At 38.5% G+C, this 21,668-nt stretch overlaps 1 protein-coding gene and 1 long non-coding RNA gene across 2 annotated transcripts in view; one reads left to right on the forward strand and one right to left on the reverse strand.

The window, feature by feature from the left end:
• Window positions 1–2,039: 2,039 nt before the first annotated feature.
• ldlrad3 (low density lipoprotein receptor class A domain containing 3) overlaps window positions 2,040–21,668 on the reverse strand; it is a 29,632-nt gene continuing 10,003 nt past the window's right edge. Inside the window, exons 3-6 of the mRNA XM_077712147.1 lie at window positions 17,908–18,033; window positions 17,321–17,455; window positions 6,788–7,181; window positions 2,040–3,343 (exon numbers count right to left, since the gene is read on the reverse strand). Of these exons, the coding sequence (XP_077568273.1) occupies window positions 3,184–3,343; window positions 6,788–7,181; window positions 17,321–17,455; window positions 17,908–18,033 (815 nt within the window). The 3' untranslated portion in view covers window positions 2,040–3,183. The remainder of the gene's footprint in view (window positions 3,344–6,787; window positions 7,182–17,320; window positions 17,456–17,907; window positions 18,034–21,668) is intronic.
• Window positions 8,133–12,049, forward strand: LOC144193321 (uncharacterized). Its single transcript, XR_013325725.1, has 3 exons — window positions 8,133–8,251; window positions 11,198–11,382; window positions 11,510–12,049. It is a non-coding gene; the product is annotated as an uncharacterized LOC144193321 (long non-coding RNA).

Genomic DNA, 21,668 nt, shown 5'->3' on the forward strand with positions numbered 1-21,668 from the left:
ACAATGCTGCTCGCTTCCCCTCCACACTAACACCATTTACATGTGAAAACATACCGTCTTATCTCCAATGTGCCTCAGCTATGGTTCAGCAGCCAAAAGTGAGAGTATGTGTGTATGCTCCTATTTGTAAGAGAAGGTGGTCTTGAGATAACTGCTCGACTTTAAGTGAACACTGAAGAGAAACACTTGTGTGTATGTGCACAGGATCTTTGATATATGTATATATTATGAAGGTATATTTTGGTACACCTGCACGATTTAACAATACATACCTGAAAGAAAAGGAATGTTCTTCAATACTGCAATTCATTTGACATTAGGGGCACAGCTGATGATTTGTCACATGCAGTTATTGCAGGGTTGTATTTGTGTCCCATATCCGGTCATCCTGGAGAAATAGGGACACAATTTGAAGCCAAAATAACAGTTTTCAAGTTAAAAAGGTAGTGAATAATATCAAATAGACTAAAAAAACATTAGCAATGCGATGCAGCCCCGTTTTTCGGATACATTACAAGGTGAAAACAACCTGATTTCTAAAGGTGGTAAAATAGAAATGGATTGAAAGAGTTACCTTACAGTTAGTCTAAAGAGAGAAGTATACAACAAAGGGTCTTTCCAGCATCGTGTTATAATCGATATAATAGTTAAATTCTGCTTTTTCTCTTCTCTCTCTGAACCAAGGTTTATCATAGAGAATGCTTTCAGGTGGATAGAAAGAAAGGTAAATGATTTGTTGCACCTGCATGTTTGTAGGTATTCTGATTAGTTGCTAGCCAGTTTGAAAGCATTGTCAGAAATCCAACAGCTGCAAGGCAGAATGACAGGGAGAGGGACAAGTGGCCCATGGACTTTTAATTAAAGTCTGTGTAGCTAAGTGTTGGTGATAAGCAAACATGGGCCCCTAGGATCAGAAAGTGAGACCAACTGAATAAAATTGTGGGAAATGTGAGGGTGGTGAAAATGAAGTAATTTTGAGATGAATGAGGATGGGTTTATAACAAATGATTAAGTGTTACACTGGTAAGTTGTTGAGTGTGGGGTAATATACTTACAAAATCACAAGGAAGCTGTATGTAAAGGAAGAGAAGTAGAGGGATAGGAATTATAAATAGAGGCCCGAAAGGGATTCATAAAAGTTTTTACAATGAACAAAATTGCTGTGAATCCCAGAGAAGGTAGATAAGGATCCTGAATTGATTTGGAAAACAGTTGGAAACGTTTCAATCACAAGTTTTCATTCCAGGAACAATCCTGACATCTGTTGGTTGAATATGGGAGAAACACAGGGAATACAGTGAATTGAAATGGTATGGATAAAAAACTACGCCAAACCCCCAAAAATGTATTAAAAAGTTAAGCAAATAGTTGCATAATTATATATTTACTTTATATAAGTTGATTCACAGTCTAAGTTAACATACATATTTGTCTCATGCTTGTCCTTTTTGTATGTAAATATTTTCAAGTTCATTATATTTTGGTTGGGTTTAGTTTTTGTAAATAAAACGTGTTTCGAATTAAAAACCTTTTTTTTATTTACACGGATTAAGATTACAAAAAACACAGCTAATGTATGCATGTTAAAAAATATCCTTCAATTAATCACATTATTGAAACAAAGTACTATAATTTCCGACAAATTAATAATACTAATGATTTACGTACATTATAACAATGTAAAGTAACACGGTAATGTATGTTGTTATTTGTACTGGAATTCCCCCCACCCCCTCTAAGTTCTGAAGTGCAAATGACATTAACAGTCAGCCAAAATTGATTCTCCATTCTGCTTATCCTCACAAGGGTCGCAGCAAAATGAAAATAAAAACATTTCAAATTAGACATGGATGTTACTCTGTGTAGTTTCAGTCAAAATTGCTTATTGTTTTCATGGTAGTTCATCAACAGCATTAACACTGATCATCTCACACGGAGACAACTTGTGCAATTTACACAATGTTAATTAATATTAGGAAAGCGCTAAAATAAAAAAAAGATTGAGGCTGTTCTGCCAGTACAAACCACCAAAACACATATTGTGGGTGCCAATATATGTTTCAGTGGCTTCTTAACAAGCCATAGTTCTGCCAAAATGATTTCAGATGCAGTCAATATATGAACATTTGTTGCCATGATATAAAACTTGACAAGCTTGAAAAATTGTGTAGGCCAACAATGTAACGTGTAACTCTTTTGGTATATGAGGCATCACGTAAAATCCTTTGTACAGTAAGTGCAATTTGTCCAATATAGACCACAAGTGTTTTTGTTAGTGTTAAGGAGGTATTTAGTTAAGCAATGTTGGCCAATAGACCACGTCTTTTAATTTGTTGATCCAATTCATGTATTATCTGCATTTAAAAGATACTGTAGAAAATATTTTTTTCTTTTAAATATCCCCTGTCCTCCCCCCAAAAACAAAAACCATTAATTCTACTAAAATAATGCAGTTGGAAATGTACTATTACAATCTACTATTGTTATTTTAGTACTATTGATTAATTTTCAATGAGTTTACATGCAATAATCCATTGTTTTGCACACTAATAAAAATCATAAACCTATGAGTTGGCTGCTTTTGTATCTTACAAGCCTATTTCCAAAGCTTAATGTTGAATTGTGAGAATGTGGTAACAAAAAAAAAATAAGGCAACAATACAAAGTACTAAAAAGTCACCGAGGAAACAAATGTTTCAGAATGTTAAATACTTCTAATGAAGTGTCAATGTTGAAAATAAACAAATACATACACTACTTACATGTACTAGTACTTGTTGTAATAGATTTAGTCTTACTAGTGAGGACAAGTACTACAAACTCGACATCGATGAGTATTGAACTCGAATAGTGAAGCATTTGTCACTATTACTGTTTACACACAGTGAAAATATCATCATCTTGGCACTCTTACGAGATCAGTTGTTGTCACTGGATAAAAAATAGCTAGAAATGTGGAATCAATCCAGCTGAAATGAACTAATGACTCATTGAAATAAAAGGATTTGTAGATCAGCCTAAACTTCCACTTGGGGGGGCTAAAATACCAAATTTAGATTCAGACTGAGGCAGGTATTCAACGGAGTTGTTCAGTCTAATAATGTGCTTCTGCAGCTCTGTAATGTGGAATGTGCTGCATTCTGCGCTCCGGTAGTTCCTAACATGATATCAGTAAAAGAAGGGTTAAATGTGTCTGTAATTTGAACTGGAGTGAGTGTTTGAGGACATAGTTCTGAGGGTGGGCGATGCAGAAGGGCTCTCGTAATGAGGTAAATTGCCCTCCAAAGTTTCTTCCTCATCCGGCGGGTAAGGAGGAGGCGGGAGATCGAACCATGGAGGCCGACTGGAGGAAAACAAATACATGTTACACAACCACACGTTTAAAAAAATAAAAAATAAGCTCTTTAATGCTTAGAGTTCGCCAACAGTGTAAAATGAACAAAATAACTTTTTGACCAGATTCATAAAGGAAAACTATAAAAACAAAAACATGATGGATTAACCCAATGTTAGGAGACCTAATACCAAATTTCACTTCACTGTCACCAGCTCCACAAAGGTCAGATTAAGGCGGTCAGTCGAAAGTAATCCTTAGGTAAACTGAGGGAGAAAAGGTGTAAACAACATTTGACTGCTTGTTATAGAAGAGAGAAAATTCTTCTTATTGGTAGCGCTACTCTGATCACTGATCATTACTGGGCGATTTACATGTGACCAATCATCACTGATCGTGCCATTTTATATCGACCAATATATATCAAAAACTGCAATCTTCTCGGCATACCAACACCCCTGTAAACGTCACTTTGCGATGCTATGCACAATAGGCAAGATAAAGTGGTAACTACTGAGCAACAACTATTTCATATTAGTTTAATAAGCAGAGTGAAATATTTTAAACTTTCTTTTCTTGTAATTTTCCCCCCCTGCGACCCACAGTTGGCTGAGAACTGCTCCATCACGCCCCACGGCATTTGTGAAGCTAAGAAGTATTAAAAATGAATGAACGTTTGAGAAATAATAAAAAGTTGAGTGTCTAAAAAGATGTAATGATCACATACGAACAAATGTTGAATGTTAACACTTTTTTGGATCTCTGTTTTTATGAAATACGGACGGAAAAGCATACACGCTCACACTCATACATACCTAGGGTCAATTTAGAGTGTTCAAACAACCTAGAATGCATGCTTTTGGGATGGGAAAGGAAACCAGAGTACCCCGAGAAAACCCACACAAGCCCGTGACATGCAAACTCCACACAGGGATCAAAACCTTGACCCCAGAACTGTGAGGTTGACATGCTAGCCCCTTTCCCCTCGTTTTTTTTTTTAATCAAACACATTAGCTATATTTACAAGAGGACGTGACCTATTTCCGATTTTTTTTTTTACTTGATCCAGTCTGACAGGGCCGAGTAGCCCAAAGCAGATATTTTCTAATCCAATCTATGCTGCTTTCATATGTAGATTTAAATTCGATATGCCACATTTTTTTGGAATTTGGTTGTGGACTTGAATTGTCAAGCGCCCCAAATGGGAATTCAGACTGTTAATGCCCTCCATTTGTATTGCTTAGCAACGGGTGGAATGGTGGGGCTGCTGTGAAGTAGCGAGTAATCACATCTGTGCATGCAGATCAGCATAATGTTATGATGTGTGTCTTATTAATGTTCATCAAAACATGTAAAATACTTTTTGATATGCTACAGAAAACGGTAGTCTAAATTCTCACACAAAATAACTGATATTCCCAAAACACAGATGTGTGAATCAGGATCTGCGCATACGATTTTTGTGGCTTACTTTCCCTGTTAAGACTTTATCCTGGTCACCTGCTAAATCAGCGGTTTTACCTGTGATTGTGTAACCCGCTGACCGGGATTGACAATTTACAAGTACCGTATTTTCACGACTTTAAGGCGCACTTAAAAGTCTTAAATTTTCTCCAAAATAGACAGTGCGCCTTATATATGGAAAAAACAGAAAACCAAAAACGAAAAACCACCACTGTCGGATATTAAAAAAACACAAACGCCTGAACTGAAACAATACTGTTAAATATGCAAATGCCATCTTAGTTTACAACATCTTCTAATGGCTGGCTCTAGAGGTGACTGTGTAGTGAGTGCATCATACCTGGAAGTCAATAGCATTTACCATATTTTCACGACTACAAGGCGCACTTAAAAGTCTTACATTTTCTCCAAAATAGACAGTGCGCCTTATAATACAGTGCACCTTATAATGCGGTGCGCCTTATAGCCGTGAAAATACGGTATATGAAAACTTTGCATGTGATTTCAGATAATCAGTGTGATACCAAGTCCATTATTGAACATTTATCCAATAGCATAATATAATACTCAAATTTTTTAAGACACTGAATATTAGGGGTTTTCAAGATCCTGAAGTTCATACCTCTGTATTTCCTTGAGTTATCCTTATGAATTCTACACCCTAATGCATTATGATTAACTGATTCTTCCAGGGATTGAAAAGGTGAGTATGAAGTGCTATACATAAATGAATTGGCCTTTATACTGCCTCCAGGCCACAAAAACCACTTATTCACTTCAAAGTTTTACAAATGTCTTCCAATTATTTTATCGCTGCAAAACGAATTGCTTGCTGCTGAGCACATACATTGTGTTAAATGCATGTCAAAAACATATCTCAACTTTATGAAGAATGAGTGGCACTTTCAGAATAATGATAATAATGACTGAAGAGCTAAACAAAGGAATAGTTCTTTTTTTTTTCGTTGGGAGGCACAGTACATTGCATTTTGACATAACCTTCTCGATGGGCTTTAGAGAAATGTTGAACGAAAGCTAGTGTTGGTGATTCTTTATGAAGATGAAGTAGCTTTTATAGGTCTCCATGGTAGTTTTGATGGGATTGCAGAATTTTATAGACATCTGTTCAGTATTCTTGTTCAGATAGAATGGTGGACTATACCAGCACACTGTTTGCCCTAAGCAACTGAAGTGCCAGAGCCGGCTAACCTAGAGGTGATTTGACTGTTTGCTTGAAGCCTGAATTACCATATCATATATGAGCCACCCGATGGTGCAGTGGTTCTATTGCCTGACTTTTGTAAGCATGAGTGCTTGTCCGCTTCATTAGGCCCTGCATTTGGCTGGGAATCAATTAAAGGTGTTCCCTGCCTGCTTTCCATGGTTGGCTGGCATCTACAGCATCCCTTGCAATCTTTGTGTGGATAAGTGGTATGGAAGATGAATGAAGGAATACATGAAATGTTCATCAAATGTATACTAAAGCACAGGGTTTTCTGGTTTGTGTCAGTTGAAGTCTCATCTCATCTCATTTTCTGAACTTCTTTATCCTCATTAGGGTCACGGCTTGAGCCAATCCCAGCTGTCTCCGGGCCAGTGATGGTGGACACCTTGATTTGGTGGCCAGCCGATCGCAGAGCACAAGGAGACAAACAACCATGCACACTCACACCCATACCTAGAGGCAATTTAGAGTGTCTAAACAGCCTACCATGCATGTTTTTGGAATGTGGGAGGAACCCGGAGAACCCGGACGAAACCCACGCAAAACCCGGGGAGATCATGCAAACTCTACACAGGTGGACATGACCTGGATTCTAACCACTCATGCGACCGGGCCGCTCATATGATGGCTTAAATGTTAAAAAGATAGCCTCAGCTCATCAATTTCTCAAAATAAATCTTTGGTGTTAGAGATTAAATTGCCACGAGTGTAGAACAGGCCAGTAGAATCGGAACCATGACATAAACAAATGTATATTTATTTACCTGACATCCATAACGGCCTGAGAGTAAGATGGAGGCGTCTCCAGTGATTGTGTGGTAGGACAAAGGGTATCAGACAGGATTTGCAGAACCTCGGGAGATGAGGTATACTGGTTGGCTGCAGTGGAGGAGCCTTGGGAGAGACTCGGATCACCAGGATGCATGTGGCCACGATCCAAGATGACCAAGCGGGACAGGAGCAACGGTTGATGGTGGTGAGAGGCTCCTCTTACACCAGAAGGAAGCAGAACACTCCTTTTCCTCTGGTGATGAAGCACCAAGGCCAGCAAGGCTACAACTAACACAAAGATGACAGCACTGCCGATGACAGCGTAGGTGATGCTGGGGTAATAACGCAGACGGTAGTCCAAAGTCACAAAGTCTTGCCCAGGTGCTTCTGCAATTGAAAGACATAAGTTAATGTGAGGATGGATAAAAAGAACAGCAGTGGCAAGCCACAAATTGGAATGGAATCCATCACCCAACGGAGGATGACGGCAGAAATTATTTAGGGCTTGATTTGGGAAATGGATGTAAAGGAGTCACTGGGGTGCAGTTGAGCAAAAGCACTTTACAGTCTATCTTTGAAAATGTACTCAATATTATCCTAAAGAGAAGGTATGAAAGCATGAAAGGATGTAAGCATTTTAAACAGGTATAAAAAAGACTTTCTGAAACCTATGGTGGCAGACCTTGGGTGACTTGGGTCACAATTTTAGACCTACATTCATTATTACCGGATAAAGGAAAAAAGCAAAGCTATTCTACCAACCGCAAATGATCCCGGCTTTTGGCACTACAGAAAAAGAAGGTAAAAGAGGATCAAAAGTTAGGGTTACAAATTAATATCCAGAACAGGATAACCATACAATACAGAAGTTTAGAAAAATTCCCATTGAAATAAAACTATGCAGCTAAATAATACAAAAGAGATGACGGCTAAAATGTCATAGAGTACATTTTATCCTTTAATTGGAATAGAGAGAATATCTGTGAGAGATTGAACTAGTGTCAGAATGAGGGTGAAGCATGGTGGATTGTATTTCAGCTTTTTATATACAGATAGTGCTGTGCAATTGGTGAATGAAGAAGAGAGGGATTAGGTTTTATTTATTAAGGCACTGAAGGCAAGGAGTTCTAATGAGAAGGGAGTTTTTATAAAGCTGTTTTATTTCAAATTATACAAGTGCCTCAGGCTCAACCTATAAACAACACACCTCTAGGTCCCTCATAAAAAGTTCAAAACACCCAATGAAATACGTTTTCTGGTCTTGTTCAAAAGTAATGCTTCAGTGGCTGAATACACTTTGTTTCAGTTCCAAGTATGACTTTGTATGGCCAGTGTTGCCTGGCAACCTTGCAAACTGTTTTTTAGATACTGCCAAGAGAACCTGACTGGAAATGACCAGAACAAGATGCCACCAGGTTGCTATAGAGAGACCAGGCCTCCATATGAGGGACTTGAAGGTAGGAAGAAACCATTTGTGTTTGGAAGAATTTGGTCCTTAACACTTCAGAGGTATCATATTTCACATCCACCCCTGCCAATCTATTAATTTAACGCACCTCTTTGAATTCAAGCAGAGCGTGTAACCTGTATTGTGAAAGCTGCTTGCTTCTACAGCAAGTATTTGAATTGGGCTACCACGTGCAACATATACTTGCTTTTCCTAATATAAGAGCCTTTGCGTTCATGTGTTCAAGTCAGCATCTGTACATAAAAACAAGCGAACAAACTAACATTCATTTATACATTTTCAGAACCGGTTATCCTCACAAGGGTCGCTGGGGCCTAACCCAGCCAACTACGGGCAACAGGCAGGGGACACCCTGAATTGGTGGCCAGCCAATCGAACGGCACAAGGAGACAGACAACCATTTGTGCTCACACTCATACATAGGGGCAATTTAAAGGGTTCAACCAGCCTACCCTGCAAGTTTTGTGACTGTGGGAGGGGTACCGAGGGAAAACCAACGCAAGCCAGGTAGAACATGCAAACTCCCCACAGGAAGCTTTGGACCTAGGATCGAACCCTCGATCTCAGAACTGTGCGGTTGATTCGCTAACCATTGGGTCACCTGGCCTTCCACTGCAAATGCACAAAAAGTTCTATTAATGTGTATCTGCTTTACCTAGAGGGAAATGAGTTGCAAGGGGGAAGCTGCTAATGGAAAAGGCCTTTGTAGCATGTTTTTTTGCAATTCTTTAACGCCCTTTGTTGCATGTTTTCTCTGTCGACCTGACCTTGAGGGTCCTGAGAGGCTTTTGTAATGTACGTGCCTGAGCACGCATACTGTGGAATTCTCAACAACAGGCAGTGAGGCATACAGCCTATTCATGTACCCGTGTGTAGTCAGGGCCTTAATTAAATAAAATCTAATTCAAATGCAACACCCGCCAGCTTCCTGAACTAGGCACCAGCCAATAAAATAAGACCCCCTGCCACCCTAGTGAATCAAAATTGGTGAATGTGTTCTGCTCTAAGCGAAGAACATTCTACATAATTACCTGGCTAGGAAAAAAAAGCCAAAATGGAGACACCATTGCAGCTAACAAAATCTGTCTATCGGATGTCACTATAGTCCTTTGGGAGTGCAGAACTATACACACATACAAAGGAAAACCCTTCATGCTTGCGCGTCACATTAGTTGCACAGGCTTGAAAGGCGGTTGCAAATTTCATAAGGGATAAAAAGAAGACTTATAAAAGAATGTGTCTGAAGCAACTTCCTTTTCTTTTGTGCAGGGGGAAAAAGACCTTGTATGTCAAACAATGATAAGTGCATTTGATAGAGCAATATATTCAGGGCTTGGCACACATTGATTTTAACATCTTAATCAATTTGCAAAATGCGGAGGAGCCCCCACAAAACATAGCTGTGTTCTTTCCACTTTAGCACTCCACAAAGCTAATGATTTATCTGACTGAGACTGTGAGAGCAGAAAGGGGCAACATGTGCCGAAGGGCATCCCGACTACCAGGAATTGTCAGCTAATCTGATAACTAGATAATAGGTTCAAACATCTTTTGTACATGGTAAATGAACCGTTAGATCAACAATAAAATCAATTGTTTCTCTATTTGCGTGACAGCAGCAAAAGCATCAGGTCCATCATGTATTTCTTTTGTCGCTGGCTCATGCAAACTCAGTGTTACCATACACTGAAATTTGCATTTGTAATTAATGAATCATTCACACCATAGTGGCATGCCACAAAAGTATAAATTCTGCTCTTTCTAATGGTCTCCAAAAGTTTCTACTTTTTGCTCAAGGTCATCATCTTCTTTCTCTCACTAAAGGAAGCTTTCACATTGGTTTAGTGCTTCAGGGGCATTCATTGTTAGGGCTTAATGACTCTTATTGGTGGTCTTGTTAGTTTTTCAGAATGGGGGAGACTGCATTGGTTCTCAATGGTGAATCTTATGTCAGGAACCAATCACACAACTCGTCAGAGTCTTTTTTCAACATCCAATATTCATGATATACAATATAAATGAGCCTTTCAGATTGTGCTCATAGATGGATAGCTATAGGCTTTTATCATCATATACAACTCAACTCCATAGTGCTGTTTTGCACTTATGTGGATGCTGTTTAAGGAATCAAGGAGGAAGGTCCATAAGGTCCAATATGTAGTAAAAAAAACAACAACCAATGTGCAGGTTTTACCTTCCTGATTTGCCTCCACCCATTCCTCCTATTTTTCCACTCCATTTCATTACAGTCGGTAATATACTATGCCGTAATTGAGATGACATTCAGAAAACTTTGAATGCATTTAGGTTAGACGATCCCAACTACAGCCTATCTAGTCTATAAAACTGAATGTAATCTACTTTCTCATTCTTCATTGCTGGTTGCGTACTCATATCCTACCGCTACCTTGGCATTTAGTCTATCGTTGCAGCATTTTTCTAGTCTCATAGGTATCATGGGCACGTACCATCCAGGCTTTGGACCTGATGTAAGACAGATGAAAGCACATTTTTCAGCAACTTAAACAGTGCACATTTTTCCTTTCTAATACACTCCACTAGATTATTTCACCATTCTATTAAAGTTTACAATCTATTGCGGGTGTACTCAGGGTCTGTGTTTATACATCCTGTAGGATATTGGAAAACTCAATTTTAACTAAGACTGACAAGTATGTCAAGTGAGGTCTAATCGGCTTAAATGAGTTTATTGACTTGAAGACTTGTATCACTATGTGTAATGATTCAGGAAAGAGCGCTGCCAAAAATGTCAACAGAACATTAACATGTCCTGCCTGTTGGCCAATATCACTTCAGAGGTCCTTAACTGAATTCAATAGATAGACCTCAGTGAGACACAACTCGTAATTTGTTTCTTTGTAAAATAAACCATCTCTCTCATCTCTCATTTTCTGAACCACTTCATCCTCACTAGGGTCACGGGGAATGCTCGAGTCTATCCCAGCTGACTTCGGACCAGAGGCGACGGACAACCATTCACGCTCACACTCATACCTAAGGGCAATTTAGGGTGTCCAATCAGCCTTCCATGCATGTCTTTGAAATGTGGGAGGAAACCGGAGTAGCCGGAGAAAACCCACACATGCCCCAAGCAAACAGGTAGACCGACCTGGATTTGAACCCAGTTCCCCAGAACTGGCCAACGCGCTAACCACTCATTCGCCGTGACACCGGTAAACTATACCAAAAGCACAAAACAGTTTAATCCCATTTTGCCCTTGTGCAGGAAACCTTGAGATGCTACTGGAAGCTATGTACTGGAAAGTCGACATCTATCGCTATGCTTGCGTGTAGAGTGATTCCTTTTCCATTCCGCACATCCTCGACAGGGTTGCTGGAGCAAAACCAAACAGACTTCGGGTGAAAGGCAGACTACACCCTAGACCGGTCAGCAGTCAGCCATAGGCCACACAGAGACAAATGTCCACTTGCACTCACAATCACATCGCCACCAGCGGGAATCGAGCCTGTGCCTGCCCAAAACCAGTCAGGCGAGTGAACCTCTACACCAAGAGGCAGCTTGCGTGTAGTCGACAGTTCTAAATGTGAAATATTTACCATTTCCTAGCTGCAGACGCTCATGGAGCCCAAAACGTTAAAAAAATATATGTATATTGAACAATTTCATTATTTATGGATCTGTGTGAGTTTTGGTAACTTGCCTTGGAATATTTTTTGATGCTATCATTTAATGAGTGTACAAAAACTTAGTGGGAGTTCAAATTTAAAATAAAAAAACAGCAGGCAACGAGCTGCCAAAGTTGAATCTGATGTTCCTTTATTGGTATTGGTACCTTGTTGATATATATAAGCAGAAAACTGGAAAAATGCAGTCTTGAAGCCGAAGAAGACTCAAAAAAAAAGACTGAATGGATATAAAACTTTGACTAACAATGAACTCCATATAACTTAATTACCACATTTAAACCACGTCAGAAAAGTAGAGATGGAGATATCAATGCTTTGAACTTACTTTTAAAAAATATTCCTCAGGGAAGTGATACACATGACAGTCCTGCTGTGAAGCTCTTTCAGCATGCCGAAGCCCTATTTTACATTCATAAAGCACTTTCTTTAAAAGGACTCAAATGTGAAGGGGGAAATTAGTTATCATCCCTCAGCTCCAGTTTTCCAGGCTTTGCTAATCCGAGTCTGTCAATGGCTGATAGAGGTTGGTCACAGCTACACTATCCCGCATTGCATAGTCACTTTGTGTGATGCTAATTACAGGTGGGGTGCTTCCTGCTCCAATTACGTCCCCTTGAGTGTGCTATAAAAAGATGTAAGGATAAAGAGAGACTAGGCAGGCTCAGAATATTATGTCCTGTATGAGATGAAAAGAAAAAAAAGAGAGCGAGAGATGCAAAGAGAAGATGAGAAAAGAAGATGAATCCACTAGGGGGCAGACATTTCATTTGCTTTTTTAGATGGACCGGGCCATTAGAAAAATGGGAGAGGCCCATATTATCTGCCTTCAGACAATTCTAAATAGTTCATTTGTGCATTTGCCATTATTTTCATCCCATATAGCCTAGCAACTGCATTTCCTTCATATTATAGTATGCCCAAGAGCTACACAGATATTCAAAATTGGAACATCCTTAACATATCATATCTTCATAGACTACAACAAAACACAATTACATCTGTGGTGTGGCATAATTACCTCAGTGTGTATAAAAGGTGTTATATTAGAGAATGTCTTGATTATTAAAAAAAGGCATGCCAATACAGTGTTTTTGTTTTACGTTATCAATAAGTATGCTATAAATGAAGTAATTGTGTAAAGTCTTCGACTCTTCACATTGTTTACATTTGCTGTTGTCGATATGAGTCTGAAAACTTTGCTCAATAAATACAAATAATGGAAAAACTTGCTGGTATTACTAGCCATCACAATTTCATAAAAATTGTCATTTCCTTTATACTGTAGGTACACTAACTCTGTCCTTACTGTAGGATATATTTTATCAAAAAAGATGGTGGTTATAAGCACAGCAATCAAATCACTGCATATGGATTCTTAACTAGATCTGTTGGATTTTCCCATATCATGACAATGTTTGTGTGCATTAGTACACTAGTTTTATATGTAAATTCTCTTAATAATCTGGATAACACATCATATATGTGAAAGCTGAGCCTGGACAGTGTAGATATTGCAAAGATAAAGCTGTTACATTGTGTGGCATTTTTGCATATACATGTAAATAATGATTCTAAGTTGTTTGTGCCCTGTGATTGGCTTGCAATCAATTTAGGGTGTTTCCACCTCAACAGCTGACCCCTGGTCTGAAAATGTCTAATAGTGCGTGTATATGCGTGGAGAAAATTTAGGGGTGACCTGAATAAATGTCTGACCCCTGCCCTGAAAAAGACTTCCAACACACCAACACTCTTGGCCTCATTAAAATGTAGGTAAAAGGCTTTTCATAACATGTCTGGGCTACTGTTGCGTTTTAATTACCGTGCAAACAGAAAGACAGATTAAACTCACAGTATGTAAATGTAGTACAAAGCTCTAAGTATATCCTGTGTCTTGACTGCTGGTTTACGCTTAAATGTGTGCGAAAGGAGGTTGTCATGCTTCATGGGACCTCTATTTGCCTGTCCTGTAATAACTTGCTCGCTCCATTGCGTGCTACAATCGGAACCACCATAACACTCAGTCAAAGTCGACTATGGTAGGCCAGAGGACAGAAGGAGAGAGATAAGCTAGAATATATAGATGAATTTGGTGTGAGGAAAGGATAGGAGTGGAGGGGAGACAGACACAAAATGAAGTGAAAGCGCACACCTTAACAGAAAGCCAAAACAATTGGAATTGGATGAACATAGTATTACTGTATATGTACAGTCAATGCAGTAGAGCTGCTTAAATATTTGGTTCAGTGGTCACCAAATGATTCCAGGATTTCATTCCAATTAAACAAGACAACAACTTTTCACCAATACGGTGTTTTACAGGTGTAATCAGTTGATGGCAGACAGGTCCTGTTTGTTTTAGCGGACATGTCATTGGTTAAACGATTTGTGCTGGTTAGATAGAACACAAACTAGGATCCAAGGCTGCCCCGCTACAGACCATCTTGTTCATTTTCAAGTGTGATTATTCGGGAACAATAAATGCATATTATTATGCTTAAGTATGGATGACATTTCCTCATCTTTAAGAAACTGACAAGGAAAAGCTTAGGGGCTGGTAGTATCAATTGTGAGGTGTACTGTACTATATTTATTTAGTACTCATGATGTTCACTGCCTCAAATTCTAGAAGTAAGGGTTTCCTTGTTATTTTTTTATTTTTAGGGCAGCCATCAAAACCCCTTTTATTTGAGGAGCTGTGTTTGAACGGATGAATGAGAAAGGTTGCTAGGGATCATTGAGGCAAGACCACTGGCTCATTCTATCATGTCTAATGTGGAACAGTCACCATGGTAACTCTTCTTTTAGGCTCAAAGGTTAGTGGAAGATAGCTTGACAATGGATATTAAGCTCAGACGTGTCAGATGCAGGCAGCAACTGAGTTAAAAGCTCACATGTAATTTAAATGGCCAATAAAGAAGATATAGAAACTATTAGGGTCTTAGCACATGTGAAGCAGTAAAATCGTGATACAGAGATCGCAATGTACTGCTGCCTGCAGCAACTAAACAGTTGGTGGGATGACACAAAGGAGGTACAGAGCAGTCAGATACACATCAGGCAGTCTGTGTAGAAAAGAGGCATGCATAGTATGGGATGCAGCACTACATAGCACCAAAAAGATGAGGAAAATGCATGAATGTAGCATTTTGCAACCATAGTAAATAAGCAGAATTCCAAAATAACGGTTTTATGAAAGTAGATCAATCAAAGTTGGGGAAAATAAAAGCTGTACAAAGGAAATTTCATACATCGTGTACACTGGTATGTGCATGTGTAACTAGGAATCTAAGAATAACTCACAATTGATGTGGTAACCATCTTGTTAATTGATTTGATAATGACAACGGGAAAAACACTTCAAGGTGCGGTAAACTCAAATTGATTAATTTCTTCTAAATACATGAAATCAGTTTAAAAATAAGTGATGAAATTATGGGCACAAGCTGTAAAAAGTGAGTGCTGAATCTCTACATAGAGGCAGAAACTCTTGGTCTGATTTTTATTTATTTACTTATTTATTTATTTATTTTTAGATGAGGTTTAAAACGCCAGCTGTTGTCATCAAGACTTGCAGCTTAGTGTTGTTAGTGCTTTCTTGCCCGCCCCTACCTCTATTTAAGTTAGTCGATTTTCTATTTTAGCAAAGACTTTTAGAGTGTATATTTCCTGGATCTCACAATGCACTAAACAACATAGTTGTGTTAATTTAAACACCGGGGAAAAAAAACAGGCCAGAAAAAAGATTTCATTATGAGCCACACAAATGGAGACCTATTTTACAGGAACCTCTCAGGTATTGAAACAGTCGTTATGCTCTATTTAAGAAAGTTATACATATGCTTCTGTAACTCGTAGGACCCTCAACAAAAATATACAATAACAAAGTGTCAGAAGTGGGATAGAAACATGTTAAGTAAATAAGAGTAATATAGTACCATCAACTGTGGCTATTGAGAAAAGTGCTCTTAATATAAACTCAATTTATCTTAAAATTATCAATAGTACATGCCTTTTGCTTCATATATCTCCATCACCTCTCTTTCAATGTGCACCATTCTCTGGCTCTTTAAAACCTCAATCTCTTGTCCCTGGTATGAAACTTGTTTTCTTCTGGGACAAAGTTCTTTGTCAAGTTTTTAAGGTGAGACCCCTTTTATTTTAGTATGTCCCTGATGAATACACAAACGACATCTTCATGGACATGAAACCGCCACAAGCAGGTCTGAATTATATCTCACATTTACAATCGCTATGGTCTGTTGACAACAACTTCAGCAATCTCGTTTTACGGGCGAATGCTCTCTTACAGAATTGTCATGGAGCAGAAAATAACCTTGCCCATTACAGCTGGACAAAAGACGACTGACATGTAATGGATCACTTAGGCTTCTGTTTGCTACTAAATGTTGCCTATTACTAAGGTCAATTTCCCTTCAAGAAGAGGAATTATGCTGACTCCAAATACGATTTGATTCTGGATTAGTTCATTTTAAAAGCCTAATAAAGAGTTGAAAGTGGTAAATTTGAGTTCTGAATGACAATCCACTGTAGAAGTAACCATTTTGCCACAATGACTGTATGTTTGAGCAGATGAATAAAGGGAAAAAAAGAAAATATTGCAAAACTATTCTTTAGGTTTGTATTTCCAGATCAGATTTCCACTGCTTAGCCCAAGGTTTGACTTGGGATGAATGCTACTTTAATCCTCTAGTTTTATATTAAAAAAAAGTCACATTTCTCTGCTTGGTTGTTTCCTTGCTTACCTTCATCTTCCCGAATTGCTATTCATCACAACCTGATTCCTTTTCCATCATGTTCATGGAGATTATTTTGTATTTCTCATCTCTGATGAAGGCACATAATCCTGCTCTTTCTATTGCTGTATTTTGTGATTGGAATACTGCATTTAAATTTACAATGGAACTGTAACTCGAATCATCATCACTTACCATTGCTTATAGTAGGTCCTATAGAAGAATTCAGTTGTAACACTACACAATTAAAGTTAACTATGCAAAGCTAAATTTGACAAGTAGCTGGGATTGGAATGGTGGACTTTTATTGTATTCCCTCAGGGGTCGCCACAACAACACAACCCATAAGATTTGGCACAAGCTTTACAACATATGCCCTTCCTGCTGCGATTAATTATCAAATGTTGACATGTCGCATATTTGGACTGGAGCTATTCAGACCAGTAGAAGCCTTTAAGATTGTGAATGGTGTTGCTTTTGGTACAAAAAGTCATTTTTTGAAAGCCACACAATAAAAACAAAGCCTGAGTTTTCCAGGAAGGAAGAAATTTTGTGCTGCTGCACTTCTAAAATGTGAAGCAGGGGTTCTTTGGATGTAGGGTGGCATAAACCCACCTTCAAAGCACTTGTCTTACCTGCTGTACTCAGGCAGAGCTCTTCATCACTGTTATCTTGACAGTTGTCCTGATCATTACACAAAAAGCTGCGGTCTACACAGCGGCCATTTCGGCACTTGAAGCGGGCCTCAGAGCAGACCAATGGGTTACCTGCTGCAAATAAGAGAAAAAAAATAAGATTTTGTCTACTATAAACGGCATGCTAATGTAATTCACTTGTAGAATACTATTCATCTATCGTCATTTTTTAATCTTTACAATACAATAACTTCCTTTATCTCAAGGCCAATCCCAATTACTGAAAAAATATTCAAACTTTTATGTATTTTGATACATTAATGCAGCGGTCCCCAACCACCGGTCCATGAGCCATCTGGTGCCTGGTCCATTCGAGAAATAAATATTAACATTTTCAATTTCGCTCTCCTACTTGAAATTAGAAAAATTGTTAGAACAAATAATTGCTAAGTAGGAGTCTGCGTTTCTCCAGAACTATCAGTTCTGGTCCGCAGGGAAGACATCCCTGTATATTTAATAACAAGAATTAAAATTGCACTTAAATTCACACGTGTGAAACTTATATCTTCATGTTGTGAGAGACTTACTGCAGTTTTCCTCATCGCTTCCATCAGGACAGTCACTAAAGCCATTACACTGAAAGCGTCCAATGATGCAGTGGACCCCATTGGCGCAGGCAAAGAACGTGGGTGCGCACTTTGACTTGACTTTAGCTAAAATGGTGGGAAGAAAGAAGAGCAAAATCACATAATGTCAAAGCAGAGTTCAACATTTAAAAAACAAAAAAACTAAAACATAAAATCAAAGATTGGCATAATACTGATCTTTATAGACACAGTTATTGATTCAACAAATTCATTAAAAAATGAGGTACCTCTGTTTCATGGGAAAAGGGCAAGCATGACTAAGTCATTTTAAAAAACTAAACATCGCTTTAGGTGTTTTAGAGAATTACATGTGACTGAGACAATAAACTTGGCTGCTCCAAGCTGCATAAATAATCTTTGCACAACGTGCAAATGCAGCTCATCTATATGCTTCTCCTTCTCATTAGGGTTGACCATACGACAATTTGTCATAATCATAAGCGACGTGAGTGGGCAAATTCTCAAATTTAATTGAATCCTGACATAAGGTCTTGACTTGATCAATAAATCCCATACACTGCAGAAAGCAGACAGGCGTGCATGGCATCATGAGTGAATAGGTTACTAATGTCAATATTAACATAATTTGATAATTTTTTTGTACATCTTCCTGAAAATATGGGTATCAGCCGGCATCGGATCCCTGTTAGAAAAAGAAATCCAAAGAAATAGGATCGTAAGATTGGAAAAAGTATTGTGACATCCATAGTATTTGCACGTGTATCTGCATTGTTTTAGGACAATCAAGTTGAACAAAGTATGTTTGGCAGTTATTATCAGCAAAGGGAAAATCCCATAACTTTCTTACATACCTAGAATCATGTATGGATTCATCATTAGCTCAGTGTAGACATACATACATATGTAGGTATGTTTTAACATTTGTTCTATTGCAGAGTGGTGATGATGTTTGCTTTAGTTCTTAAATCATGGGTTTGTATGGACTTGGAGCGACCTTACAGTGTGCATTTTTCTTGTTCTCCCAGTGCTTGTGTGGGTTTTTTTATGGTGGCTGCTTAAACACTCCAAATTGTCCCTAGGTATGAGTTTGAGTGTGAATGGTTGTTTGTCTCAGTGTGCCCTGCGATTGGCTGGCATCCAATTCAGGGTGACCCTGCCTACTGTCCTCAATTAGATGGGAGAGGCTCCAGCACCTTCACGACCCATGTGAGGATTTACATTACGAAAAATGAATAAATGAGTGTTCTATTGTAATATGTTGTATGGCCAGATCTGAAAAGCCAGGAATTTAATAATTTCAGTAAACAACAATCTTGTGGGCAGTGTTATAGGCTCTTTGAACAAGCACAAATAGATTTGGCAAAGTAGGAGGGATGTGTACAGCAACAGTAGGGGGGCTATCTCCAAGATGAAAAGTATTCCACAGAACAAGAGACAGAGCTGGGCTTGAGTCCAATCTGTATCTAATCTGGGAAGCCTTTGTTTACCTGGACAGCCCACCAAGTATAACCACCCAAAGCTAAATAGGCATGGAATATCATGCCTATTTGAGTCCAGGGACAAACAAAGACATGGCTCAAACCTATAGTACATAAAGGAAGATTATCGGGATAGAGACTAAATTTACTTGTATACAATTTTTTTAAAGATTTTCCAATATTATATTTCAGTTTTCTTTATCTCTTTCATAAACTACATTGTGTTGCATTCTAAAGAATATATGGCTAATATTTTGTCAGTAATGATAATAACGTTAAAGCTGCGAGCCCCCTTCTTTGCTTCCTGCCTCATCTACATCCTCATTACCACTAGTAGCAAGATATATCTGACCCAGTGTTTGTGTTCCCAATTAACTCAAAAGTCACATCAAGGGCAAGCTCATGAAGGGAAATTTGCGGGTGGGAGGGACAGCAATAGGATGAAGAGTATGCACTTAGATGCATTTGAGGATGCAAGGCCCTCTACTTTAAACTGAGTGGGATTTAGAAGAGGACAGGTATTATTAAAGCAAGCACTAGGAAGCTTGTATATGTGACATGGAAAAACAAAAACATCAATTGTTAATCCTGTGAAGGTAACCTAGCACCTGCAGTATATTTTACAAAATCTAGAAAAATCTTGCAATGTATACTAGCATGTTTTTATCTTTTTCACGTCTCATTGGTTGTTTAATAACATTCTAAATCCCTGCCCAATGTTTTTTTTCCCTCACTCTATCAAAGTGGTTGGGAACAGGATGTTGGACAAGTTCCAAAGTTTAGTATGGGTGTTGATTGGTGCAGCAAAAATTAGCTGTTTTCTGTGGTAAAATTATTAAAAGCAGAATACTAGATAGAATTATAGTGTAACAAGTAGCTGGATGATATACATATATACATTCCAATTTCACACTGGGAAAAAAGTAAGTGAGTGGGGGTAAGATTAAACCTTGCAGCAACACTATCAACCTGCATTTGACTCTACGACTGTGCGCCCACACATGCATATGTTTTTAGCTGGTACTGTAAAACATATATAGACTATATAACATGTTTAATTGGAACTACATACTATACTATAAGTAAAATAGTGTGCATGTCAAAATAAAAAATGGAGGCGGGGATGTACTTTTTCAATGTTATATCTAATGTTCCTTTTCAATGTTTTCAACAAACCATTTGCATTCAGGCCAGGGAGAACATCAACTTAAGCTGACATGAACCTGATCACTGCTTTTTAGAATTCATAGCATGTGGAATCTTCCACTGTACTTGTGTACTTTTGTGTTTTGCCCTTCTCCAATATGAACCTGTATTCCCTTTTTCTTTTCATTCTTGCCTTAACTCCCGAAGAGTTTGTTTGATGTTGGTAGGCTTTGTTGTGCTAGGCATGTATGATTGATTGAGGGGGAAAGAGGGATGCTGTTTAGGGACTGAAGAGACTACACAAAAGAAAAGAGCAAAGAGGTTGAGTGAAACAGGATTTAAAAGATTTCTCAGACATTTCTCAAAACTGGTGAGTGAGGAAAATCAATCAAAATGGTGTCTGATGCAGGGGGCTAGCAAGAGGGTCAGGAATATTTTCTCAGGTTGAAAAAAACTGTGTTGAATATAGTCTAACAAGCACAGATGTGCTACTAGGATGGCCCGGTGAGTGCGTTTTTAGCACATCGGCTTCACAGATCTGGGGTTGTGGATTTGATCCTGTGTGGAGTTTGCATGTTCTCCCCGGGATGGGTTTTCTCCAGGTACTCCGGTTTCTTCCCACATCCCAAAAATCATCATGGGGCTGAGCACACGCGAACATAGGTTGACACAAGAAACGATCAAACAAGGACCAACAAATACATAGACTTTTGATAGACAGGCGTGGATTGACGAGACAGTCAGAAACACCTGGGTCACACAAGAGACAGGGCAGGGAAACGACAGGTGAACTCAATGGGCAAACTGCTGGGTTATTACTGTAGAGACCAATATCACATTTCTTTGCAATTCAATAAAGTGAATTCAATTTGCACCTCATCGTGGAGATGCACTGAAATATCAATAACCAATGCAGCCAGTAAAAAAAAATCAAGAGTATTAATTGGCCAAATAAGTCTGTTTAAGCACCTCCAAAAATAAAAATCAAACTCTCCATCTTTTATTATCTCTCCAGGGTAGCAGACAAGGAAGAGAATGGTAATAGGATAGAAGTGAAAATGTACTTGCCCTAAAAAAATCATTCCATGAATGAGATTACCCATGATATAATACTTT

Source organism: Stigmatopora nigra, chromosome 2 (assembly GCF_051989575.1).
Source record: "Stigmatopora nigra isolate UIUO_SnigA chromosome 2, RoL_Snig_1.1, whole genome shotgun sequence".
NCBI classification, from domain to species: Eukaryota; Metazoa; Chordata; class Actinopteri; order Syngnathiformes; family Syngnathidae; genus Stigmatopora; species Stigmatopora nigra.